The following is a 12,479-nucleotide window of genomic DNA, read 5'->3' as shown; positions in this document are numbered from 1 at the left end:
ATATTTTTGTGCTATTTCACTTGTGATTTTAAGATTTAATAACATGTTCGCGCTCTTCATGCCTCACCAAAGAAAGGGCAGTGGTTCCGAGCCTGAGGCATCGCAGTCAGGCTGCAGGTGTACACAGACCACGTATTCTGTGACCGGCAGCATGCACAAGAGCACCTGCGAGCTCATCCCTCAGATGCCGGCTCCTTCCCAGTACCCCAACCATCAGGGTGTCCTCCTTTCCCGACACAGCGTGGGGCTTCCCACCGGGGGAGGTCAGCTCTCCTCCGTGCTGCTCTCCTTCATAGACAAAACCTGCTGCTTCCCCTGCACCGAGCGCCGGGAACATTGCTGCAACCTCTTTGTAGCAAAGTGGTTTTTAGGACTGACGAGCACTTTCACTGCTTATCCCTCTTCTAACCTATTTTTAACACTGTTAAGTGTCCTGGACCTCCAGCGGGAAAGCATTAAGAACCATTAGCAAACAGTTTGTGCTATTCTAGCGTTGCTTTCCAGCCCTGGGGAACTCTTCCCAATGGCAAAGGCAGAGCAGCAAGGGAAATCCTATCTATATATAAACACAGCAAAGCGTTTGCAGCTGGTGGTTAAGATACGGCAGTCAAATATTGAAAAATATTTACTTGCTTGGCACTTGAATGTTTTCATTTACGTAAATTCAGGTAGAGGGCCAAGTGCGTACTGCTTTTGGATGCACCAGCATCCACAAAGGCAGCCTTAGTCTGCACATACCTTGTGCTCTCTGTCCATGGACATCTGCACAAGATATGTGATGCTCTTTTATCACCAATTTGCATGCCTCAACTCGTTACATATGGGAGCTACTTTCAGGTAGGGAGAACAATCCATGATAAATTCATGTGAGAACCACAAAAAGCAGAGTACAGAAACATCTGGGTACGGCACAACCATCTATCAACATAACGTTTGGGCCGGAACGAATGCCGGTGCCCATTTTGAAAGCAGCACTGCGGCACAAGGAAGGAACGTCAGTTACATTTGGAAATACCGACATCATTCTCAAGTTTTGTGATACAGGGAAAAAATCATTTGGATTAATTTCTGGAAAATTTTGCTCCTTCTCCATACAGGGGATTGAAAACATGAACATATTTAAGACTTTTTCTGCATCAGATGCAGACAGTTTAACCCAGAGTCAAAGGCTCTCCACAGGTGCACAGTAAATTCCAGCCACCTCTGCAGCCTTTCATGAGATCAAATTTAGTGCAAGAATGCAGATTCACTGGCATTTGCTCAGACATGTGGATTTTCCCACTTTCAAAACCAAGCTTTATATTACTTCCACTGTTCTGTTTCCCGAGGAGGAAAAAGAAAAAAACCCCACCTTCGGCCTCAGCTCTCCTGAAATGATACTTGTGAGAATCAAGACATCCCAACATGTGCGTTCAGTCTATCTAAAAAGTGCTTAGATGGTGAGCAATGGCTGCTAGAGAAAAGAGCCAGGCTGCTCCTATTTTAGAAAGGAAGAAGGAAGGAATCTGATTTGTTTTTCAACAGTACCTAGGCACTTCCAAGAGCCTCTCTCAGTCCACAGCTTTTCAATGGAGTTAACCAGTGAGAACTCCCTACCATCATCCCTTTAGCACTCTTTTAGTAATTTTTAACATTCTCAGATGTGTTACGTGATTGCCTGTAGAGCAGCATGGATATTGCCCATGAGGACATGTCTCATGGAGGCCCCATCTGCAAAGAGCACACGGCCATGTGGAAAAGCTATTGCTGAACAGGAAACTATTGAATGGAGCAGAAAATGTATGTGTTGGGAAGATGCTATTAAGGGATCCAGATGGCATTGAGATGGTGTTAGGAGCAGAGCAGACAGAATTCCAGCAAGTGTGACTAATAGGCATTGGCAAGGACATGAATTTCTTTTGAATTACTGTAACTCTACCCAGTCACTAAATCCACAAAAAACATTTAGGATTTACTGGGGTTGCAGTTTGACAGCAGAAAGAAAAAGTTCAGATTTGTTACAGCTGAAAAGGTCCTTCAGCTGTTGCCACTTAAGTCTTTACTGAAGTTCTGTTAAAATATATTACTTTTATTTATAGGTTCTGAAAAACTACTTTCTGCACAGTTATCACCTTCCCTCTAAAAGGTGCTAATGCCTAAATGCTCTCTGTTTCGCTGTACCCCACAGTGCATGAACTCAACAGTTTGATCACTTTTTCTTTTCATAAGATCTGCAGAATATAAACAAAGATTTCAGAGGGAGCAGGAAGAAGTGTGAGAAATGACAGCATTAGCACCGGCTTTTATTGTCTCTTCAGAAACGATGATGCTGGGAGAGAGTTTCACATTTAAAGTTATAAAAGGTCTGACGAAAGAGCACTTTGTTCTCAAGAGAAGGAGGAAAAACTGATAAAGTCTTTCAAGTTTCTCACTGAAAATTTACTTTCCATACTAAAGAAAAATGAGACAAAAGATATAGTTTTAAAAGCTCTCATTCACTCACAGGAGGTGAATACAGATTCAAAGGATTAATATGGATATTTTTTTTCTCCTTTATGTCTTTCCTGCTTTTGTTTTCAGAAGTCAGCTTCTAACCACAGGGTGTATGTGAAAATGGCTGGAGGCTCACAGTCCATTCCTGCTCTGCAGACTCCCTTTCCTGGCTTCTGCTGGTTTTCCTCTATTTTTCACATTCCGTCGTGACAGCAGCTGACTGGAGAGGCTGGGCTCAGACCAGAAGAGCAGACACATCATACTGTAGATTAACGGGATTTCAAAGACCACAATAAACTACAAAAATGGAAATAACTCCCTCATAAGCTGGGGCATTTCTTTCCCCACTTTCTAATTTAAAAGTTTGCATTCTTCACCCTGTTTTCTGTCAGAATTAATTTTGGGCAGCAGTCTGCAGAAGGAAGGAGTAACAGTGGAGCTCACGTTGCTCGCTCCTCCTTAGCAGCTATGTAAAACTGAGTAAACCCGTCCTGTTGAGGCCCACAAGGGCACAGGAGGAGGACAAGCACAGCAGACATAATCCCTTCCCATGCTAATCTCTGTTCTCCTCCAAACTCCATCTGTTCTTTAATCACGCTACCCAATTTGTCCCTGCTGCTGGACACATCCAGCCAAGCCACGAGGAGTGTTCTGGGGTGGACACAGCACATTATTCCTGAATCCCAAAAGCCTGGGGGAAGACGGTGATTGCCAGGGAAGGTTATGGAGCAGAGCATCCATAACAACAGGATCCAGGGACAACAGGGGGATCAGGCCCAGCCAGCATGGGGTTATGAGAAGCAGGTCCTGCCTGAAGAACCTGATCTCCTTCTGTTGACCGGGTGACCTGCCTAGTGGATGAGGGAAAGGCTGTGGAAGGTGTCTACCCGGACCTTAGTAAAGACTTTGACACCGCCTGCCATGGCATCTCCTGAAGAAACGGGTGCCCGTGGCTGGGACAGCGGTGCTCTATGATGAGAAAGCCGGCTGGGCGGCCAAGCCCGAAGTGTGGTGGGGAATGGAGCTATGTCCCACCGGTGGCCGGGCACCAGCGGTGTTCCACAGGGCTCGGGGCTGGGGCCAGTTCTGCTTAACACCTTTATCGATGATCAAGACGAGGGGATCGAGTGCACCCTCAGTCACTCTGCAGGTGGCACCCGGCTGGGGGGAGCTGCCCTGCTGGGGGGCAGGGGGCTCTGCGGGGGGGCTGGGCAGGCCGGGCCCAGAGGCCGAGGTTCAACCAGGCTCCGTGCCGGGCCCTGCCCGTGGGTCACAGCAGCCCCCGCTGCGCTGCGGGCTGGGGCAGGGGGCTGGGAACTGCCCAGAGGGAAAGGGCCTGGGGGGGGCTGGCCAACAGCCGCTGGGCAGGAGCCGGCCGTGTGCCCGGGTGGCCAAGGTGGCCAGCAGCATCCTGGCTGGTACCCGAACCAGCGTGGCCAGCAGGGCCAGGGCAGTGCCCGTCCCCCTGCACTGGGGGCACTGGTGCGGCCGCCCCTCGAACCCTGGGCTCAGCTGTGGCCCCTCACTGCCAGGGGGATGTGGAGGGGCTGGAGCGTGTCCAGAGCCGGGCAGGGGCTGGGGAAGGGGCTGGGGCACAAGCCCTGTGGGGAGCGGCTGGGGGAGCTGGGGGGGGTCAGCCTGGAGAGCAGGGGGCTCGGGGGGGACCTGATCGCTCCCTCCAGCTGCCTGACAGGGGCTGTGGGCAGGGGGGGTCGGTCTCTGCGCCCAGGGAACAAGTGACAAGGCAAGAGCAAACGGCCTCAGGCTGTGCCAGGGGAGGTTTAGGTTGGAAAACAGGAAAAACGTCTTCACCAAAAGTGTGGTCAGGCATTGGAAGAGGCTGCCCAGGGAGGTGGTGGAGTCAATAAAGAGGTATTTAAAAAACACGTAGATGTGGTGCTTAGGGACCTGGTTTAGTGGTGGGCTTGCCAGTGCTGGGTTAATGGTTGGACTTTGTGATCTCAAAGGTCTTCTTCAACCTAAATAATTCTATGATTCTATCTTGCGCTCCTTTGAGAAGGAGCCTCTTCTATGAAAAAAGAACTTGGTCCAGTTTGCTGTCCAATGCACAGAAAATGCCAGAAAACACAAAATAAGATCCAACTATATAATTTGACTGCTTAAGTCTAGGTGCATAAGAAAAAAAGCTTTATGGAGTCAATTCTGCGATGCTGAATGGAGTGCTTGAGAGTCTGAGAAGACACCTGACGCAGTAACAGTAGCCAACAGTAAGGAAAAAGGAGCAGGGACTGGCTTACCAGTTCTCCAGAAAAGAGAGCTCCAGCAGAAAAAGAACTCTTTGCACCAAGCCATTTACTGTTTGAGCTGAGCCATGAAAAGAGTGATTAAAAACAAACAAATCCATGCTTTCTGGAACAGCTTTGTAGCTAAATGACTAGCATCAGGGCCTGGGACAAGTATTTAAATCAGCTGTAACAACAAAGAGCGGTTCAGTAAAAAGCAACAGAAAAAACAGGCTGGAATTAGAGCCTGGGACTGTGGCCTCTGTGCATCCATAGCCTCAGGAGCACGCGGTACTGAAATGGGAAAGAGAAGAAAAGACAAAATATCACCGTGAAAAAACGGCAGCAGCTTAGCCTCTTTCCTGAAACAGCTTTCAGGGTACGGCTCATCACTGGAGAGTAGCTCTGAACCACCAAGGGCTTTACAGGGAACAGGCCTATGTTTCTGTCATACTTTGTGTGAAAGGTTTGACACAATTTCATGAAAGGAGGAAAGAGATGAGATTAGTAGACAAAGAAATTCTTTTAAAAACAAAGGGAGAAAAACATTAGCTCGGGGAGTTTAGGGCTGCCTTTGAGCAGAACCAAACACCACAATCCCGTAACAAGAAGGTACTTGCGAGCTCCACTTGTCCCCGCCCGGAAAACAGATTTTAATTTAGGGCAAAGCCAGACATCTCTATGCTTACTGCCGAGAGCCTTCTGCAACATGAAGTGATCCTGGACTGTGTGGCAATCTCACTGTTTCCCCCTACACACGCTGTCCCTGAAGCTGCTCAGTTAATAGATGGCAAATGCTGTTCAGTGAAGATAAACACTGAATAATGAGTCTTGGAGGTGAAAATAAAGAGTCTGAACATCTCCTACATGAAAGCGTGCTGCAGCCCATACCAACCCAGGGAGGGAGAGACCGAGGAGGTTCTGTAGAAATACTCTGAAAACCTTCAGCTCCCAGAAGGCAGCAGACAGGATGCTGGCTTTACTGATAGAGAGGCACAGTATTAATCAGGAGCGATGGGGTTTAATGCTGCTGAGGAGGCACTGAGCACTTCTGCAGCGGTATAAACATTAGGTTTCAGAGGGTCTAGTGCACCTTAGCCAAGGAAAAACCTGAATGTGCTCAGGTCAAACAAACGTCCACAATATGCAAAAGCAGATGGAGACAAGTTTATCCCCCTGAAAAAAGGAAGCCATAGCATACTATCCTTTACCAGAACTCAAACATATGACAGAATAAAAAAAGGGAGATGTGTGCCTTGGGTCTCCAGAACTATTACATCACCTTGAGGGAACTATAGCAGCGAGTCCCTAAGATTAGGTGTACGGCCCTAAAATGTATTGGAATAGCTTAGCTGAACATGTGTTATTTTCAAACACCTCCCCTCTGCTATGGAACTGGGTTTGCAAAGCCATAAAACAAGCTCCAGAGGCAAAGCACAAGAGCAAATTCATAATGTACAGGCCAGTAATTTCTGCTTTCTGCAACTCTGCTTGCTGCAAAATCTTGCTTTCAGTCCTATGAAGCAGTAACGCTTTATAGTGATGGAGCTGAAAATATAAAAGAATTAAGAAGTGCAACTCCAGCCAAAGTCTTACATCAGCTGAGAATAAAAAACTCAGCCTGTCAAGGTTTGATTTGCTCAGCTTAAATAAAAAGGAACTTCATATCAAACATTCAGAAACAGATGAACTTTTCTGTGCTCAGTATTTATTGTGTCACCTGCTTTGGAATAGAAGCTCTAAACGCTTTAATAAATACATGGAAAGGTTGTCTAGCTTCACTGTAGCTTTAGTAAATGCTTATATATCCTCTGCTGAAACACTGTTTTGTAACTTCTCTTTCACGGAATCACAACAGGTACACCTCTGCCATCTGCAGCAATGCACAAGGGGAAACATCCCTCTTTTATCTCCAGCGCTACACGCGTATCAGTATTACAAAAGCTGGATTCTAAACCTCTTCACACATATGCCAACAGATCCTGTGTTTACAGTTGCGATTTGGTCAAAATAAGAAACAAACAGCAATGTTGTTTCCACAGGAACGGAAGTCAACAGAGAGAACAGTGACACAGGAGCCAGTCTTATGAATTAACTGAGAGCAACAGACCCCAAATATTAAAGGAGCCTGCAGCCTCCCGAAAGACAGAAAAAATGAGAGAGTAGCTAAATGCAGGAAAGATCAGCAGCTGAGGCTTTCCATTAATGCTTCATGGACTTCGCATGTCCATTAAAATCTGGTGGGAAAGTAAAAAGTGTGCTCAGGAAAAGAACATCCTACTTCAGAAATACAAGGAAAATACATTTTCATCGATGCTGCTATGCCATGCCCTGAATACCAGGCAGCCTATGCACACAGGCTGTCTAGACACGTATAGCTTTTATGCACTGTAGCACGGTGAGGTCCTGTTCGTGGTGCTCTACCATGAGATGGCAATAACCGGTGCAAGCAGCGAAACTACCCTGGGCCTTTCCCTTCTCATTAGTTCCACTGAGAATGGTAGAATCTTCTCAGCCTTCCCCCCTTGCTTTGCCTACCTGAGCGTGTCAACCTCCTCCTTGGTGACGATGGTACTTTGCTCAGCTGTGCACTCTTGGGACTTCAGGACCTTCACCTCCACCTCCAGCTGCAGAAGAGAAAAGCATTAGCTCCTCCAGAACTACTAAGGGGGCACACACAAACAGCAAAGGGAGGAGGAGGAAATCATGATGTTCCACACAGATCAGACCCTTCTCAGGACAGGGACGTGAAGCACAACTCTTCACATGTTGAATGTCAAAACCTCGGTTAACCCTGCTTCCCTTTGCAATCCCTTTTGCCTTCCCCAACATCTCCGAGGTAGAAGAGGCACAGAAAGTTGATTGTTTCTAAGCAAAGCTTCTGCTTCTCTTCCAGATGTTTTCCCTACCCATCCCCCACGGATAATGGAATGCAGAGAATTATCTGTGTGGTACTAGGAGCTCGCTGGTACTCAAGATTCAGTATTGACAGTTCAACCTCATTTAGCTTCAATTCCTCCCCAGAAGTGAACCACAGGATTATGCTGCCTTGTCCAGGACAACTCCGAGATACGTACATTGAATCCAAAAGACTGGGGAATATTTCCAGCGCTTTCCAACATACGCTTCTACCTCAAGCTGCTCAGGTAGCTCTAGCGGGTCAAACAAACAATTAAGAATACTTTCTGCCTCTGGCCTTGTTTGGGAAGGAACTCACAAGAAAGCACTTCAAAACTCCACAGACGAAAACTTCTTACCCAGACTCTACCATTCCCAGGCTCCCTGACTTATGGGGATCTGCACCCTAATTCAGCTATCAAGACAATGCATAGATTGATAAACTACCTATGTTACTTGTTTCTAAACCCCTGAGAAAATTATTTATTATGACATGTAAGTAGAGACAAACTACCTAGAGGATACTCAAACTTCTGTTGCAGCACCTTCTCCTAGCTTAGACCTCCTACACACTCATCCTTGAGATTTTGGATTTCTTTTTGTCATCTGTGTTTTAGCACCTGGCAACTAATTCCCCTAATAAGTCTATTGATAGAAACTATTTTTCACTTAGGAGGAAAACAATAAGCAATCCAGCCCTAATTATAGACGCAAAACTTACGACCACAGAGAGCTCAGTGCTCAGCATCAGGGAAATAATCCATTAATACACCATTCCCTCCAACAGCACGGATTAGACTTGTAGAGCAAAATCCCATTACAACAGCAAACTTCTTGCAAAGACAACGAGCTGGCAGAAACTCCCCAATTTTACAAGGAAGAGAAGCATATTGACACGTGCAGTCATATTGCTCAGTCAGAACTGAAATTTTGACATATTGCCTCTTTGCCCTTCCATGCTTACCAGAAGAGACAGACAGACGTGGCAGCGCTGTTAGCAGGAAAGGGCAGAAAAGAGACGGTTGGATTATTCTCCCTCCCCTTTCTGATACCACAGGGACAGGGCAGAAGAGAGAGGGCAGAAAACAGATTTTAGCCAAATTTCCCCCTGGCACCCCGAAGTCCCACATTCTCCCCCTGCCTGTCAAAAGGCATCCAGGAAAAAAAAAAGCAAAGGCCCACCTGCATCATCAGGCTGTACAAATGTTAATGTATATTAGCTGCCTGATAAGATTATCACAGCCAGAAATGCTTCCCTCAATTTTCTGATTACTGAGCTTATCTCTCACAGCTCAGCCCATCACAGATGGCTGGGGATAAAGCAAGAGCACCAGATAACTCCAGGAATGTGAATAAAAGGTACCAGGATGAGGAGCAGGCTTCAATTCCAACCTCCTTCTAGCAGGAAACTACTCGTTGTATCTCCCGTCTTCCATGCCTGCTGAAGCCTGGATGTGTTTGCTGTTAGAGTGGTTTGTGCTGCTTTCTGGACTGCGTGTGGACAGCACGTGATGATGGAAAGGCCGGTGAGTAAGTTTTTTATCACTGGCTAGGCGGGCTCAGCCTTGAGTCCAACTGCCACCTGCTCACTGACACGAGCAGCTCAATCACGGCCACCTTCCCGGGGGAGAAGGGGGGACACAGGGGGTGAGCGAGTAATCTCTTCTTGTGATCTGGGGTCTCTTGTGTTGGCTGCATAGAGAGGAAAAAAATGGAGCGTGTAACGGGAAAGGAGACAGGAGAGTGAATGCACACATTCTCAAGTGAATGCTGCCATGAAAAGCATGAGCGCAGGTCTCGCCTGATGTACAGGGGTGACAAATTAGTGCCAGGTACGCCCAGTAGCAGTGTGATGAGATTTTGCTGGGTTTCCAAGAATAAGCCATTGAAGGAGAATGAGGAGGGAAGGACACATGGACTGTAAGGGCATTTTATGTCATTTCTGTGTGCTCCCAATTTTCAAGCGCCAGAACTACCTAGACTGAAAATCTGATGTGCCCGAGGCGAGAATGGAGAGGAGGGCACCGTGATATCTTTATAGATGAAACTGACTCAAGCAGTTAAACATTGACATGGACCTGCTTCCCAGAAGTAGGATTAAAACCACTGGAGAGTTTCAGGTTCAGGCCAAGGTACATCTTTGTGCTACAGCAAATGACTGCCATCAAAACCTCACAAAATGTTTATGAAAAAAAGGAAAGTAAAACAATTAAGGTATTAAATATTTCATGCAAAACATGCCATTTCCTTTAATTGTTAGGGTTTTGGTAAGGAAAACATCCCTGACTGCCAATCTCACAGAAGATATTAAAAATATTATTTATGTCTTTTCCAGGGCAAAAAGAAAGTTAGTCGAGATCAGATGGAGTTGCTTGTTGCTGGGATCCAGTTCTGCTTTTCTGAAGGCAGCACAGTGCAGGCAAATAGGTCTTCATGAAACAAGAATCAAGAGAAGAGCAAAAAAGAGCAAAAACCATGGAATCCGTTGCCTGCTGGACAATCCAACCAGAACATGATCTCACCAGCTCCTGGTCAAACCTGGCACACTTGTACCAGTGTGATGCTGCGACAGATGTGGCCACTGCTCGCTCCTCCAGCTGGACCTTCACTGCAGTTCTGCACGTGACGCAGTCAGGACAGCAGAGAAAAGAGAAAGAAGCAGCAGAACTGAATGAGGAAAATAAGCAACAGGAAGGCAGCAACAGGAGAAATACAAACCCATATTCTACATAATTTCCAGCACCATGGAAAGCCTAAGAGGTGAGGAGGTTAACAAGACCATTCCCTTTGACACAGCCTCTTCAGGACCAAGTGATAAGCATGGAATGACCAACCACAGTGGCAGTTTGTCCCTTCCTGTCCACAATCATCTCAGCACCAGTGGCAAAGAACAGCCTCGAGAAGGGATAAGGAGAGGAAGAGCCAATCTTCTCTTGCTGTTTTCTCTGCCTAATTCCCATCACATTCCTTTTCCTCAATTATTTTCCAGTCCTAGTCTCTCTTGCTCACCAGATGCTGCTTTCAGCAGGCATTTACTGCTTTTTGGACTAACTCAATATTCCTGTCTAAACTCTTCCAATTTTTATCAATAATTTTATATAACTGGCTGAGTTAAACTTTTATTACTTTGAATACATTAAACTAGTAGAAGCCATTACCCAGCAGACAGAGGAAACAGGCTGCTCGAATTGCAGCTCATTGCTGTATTCCCCCATTCAGTACCAAATGACCTAGGTCAGGCTTGGATCCTTTCGCTCTCTTTTATGTTGATCTGGGTTTTTTAACTAGCATCGAGAGCAGAGAGAGAACACTGTTCCAAAATACAGCATTGTATGTCTTACCCTGAAAACTGCACCAGAGCGACCTAAGGACCTACAACTTCTGCAGAAGCTTCAGGGTTAATATTGCCCAGGACCTAACACCCAGCGATATCCCCACTGTACAGAAACATATTAGCAACTTGAAAAGAAACAAAGTTCTTATTTTTTTTAAAGTTATCCAAGGTTTTTATGACAGTAGAAAAGGCAGCATAATGAATAATGCCAGAACCTATTACTTGTGAATAAAACATATAAACAAGTACTTATATTTTGATTATGTGATGTTCTCTTCTCTTTAGAATATAACGGAGCCTCTCGCTCTCAACCTAAAATGACCTCGTTTATCCCAAATCTTTTCTATTCTCTTTCACTGCATACGAATGAATTTCAGACCAGCTTTATTGCTTTCAATAGAAAGTGACCAGGACACATCCAGTATATAGAATAATTTTAGAATGTCCACTTCCACAAATATACAAGTACCCTAAAAGATGAAATGCAAATATTTTTCCAAAAGAAGTATTGTCATTACTATTTGCAAACTGAGAGAGGAAGGAATAACATGGATGGATTTTTGTCTAGTGTTTAATTAAACAAAATAGCGTTCTTTTTTCAGCTTTACTTTTAAACCTGCCTGAACAGGATTTCAAGATGGTGGTTTTCCTCCAAGTGTTAATGACATAGCAAACACCCACAGCAGTGTAAGAAATATGTTCCTTGCTGGTTCTCTCTTCTGTAGGAATTATTTAAAGATGCATGAGATGACAGGAGAAACATAAAATTATAAATTCATCTCCTGACAGCTAGAAGAAACAAACTTTTCCTTTAGAGAGCTGATTTTCTTGGCCTATTTCTGGCATTTGTCATTTCTGACCCATATTTGTCCCCTCCAAAACAAGTTCTCTGAGCCTCCACCACGCCATGGACCTGCTGTTCCTCCCACTTGATTCCAGCAGCCTTCAACACTGCTGAAGACAAGACAAGCCTTTCCAAAGCACCCTACTGACCACCACTGTCCACACCCCACCTTCAAAACGAGAGATATCACGGGACTGAAACCTCTAAATCAAATCAGTTCTAAATCGAACCACATTTACAAACTTTTGAACATTTTAACACACTGCCCAGAATAATAATCAAATCTCCGTTCAGGTGCCCCATTTTGGGTAGTACAGGACTCAAAATCTAAAGCATTTCAACCCACTGCTAAAGTTAGGATTTGCAAATCGGAAAAAAGGGGGCAGTTTACTTGCCCACATCAATGTACACGTATTTCACAGAACACATGCTGCAGACACACGGTTATTATTTGAATAATGAGTGCATTTTAGTGAGGGGCTGATACAGCAATCTTATCCTGATGAAATGTGTCTGCACGTCATTCAGCATTCTTGGAACTGTAAAAAGCAGGAAATGCTGAATCCATTATAAATGTCTAAAGGTTTATTTAACAATGGGCTGATGCAACATCCTTTAAAAGGCCTTCCTCAGCAAAAGAGCTGATTTTAAAAGGCAGAGATAAATAGGAAATGAATTGCATGGAGCC

At 45.4% G+C, this 12,479-nt stretch overlaps 1 protein-coding gene across 2 annotated transcripts in view; it reads right to left on the bottom strand.

Annotated features, from left to right (window-relative positions):
• The window catches only part of MAD1L1 (mitotic arrest deficient 1 like 1), a 380,521-nt gene that overhangs the window by 166,513 nt on the left and 201,529 nt on the right, over nt 1–12,479 (bottom strand). For both annotated transcript variants that reach the window (XM_005438213.4, XM_055708779.1), the window contains one exon: nt 7,254–7,342. In XM_005438213.4, the coding sequence (XP_005438270.2) occupies nt 7,254–7,342 (89 nt within the window). The remainder of the gene's footprint in view (nt 1–7,253; nt 7,343–12,479) is intronic.

Source organism: Falco cherrug, chromosome 4 (genome assembly GCF_023634085.1).
Source record: "Falco cherrug isolate bFalChe1 chromosome 4, bFalChe1.pri, whole genome shotgun sequence".
In the NCBI taxonomy this organism is placed as follows: domain Eukaryota; kingdom Metazoa; phylum Chordata; class Aves; order Falconiformes; family Falconidae; genus Falco; species Falco cherrug.
This window is presented reverse-complemented; position numbering and strand designations above follow the sequence as displayed.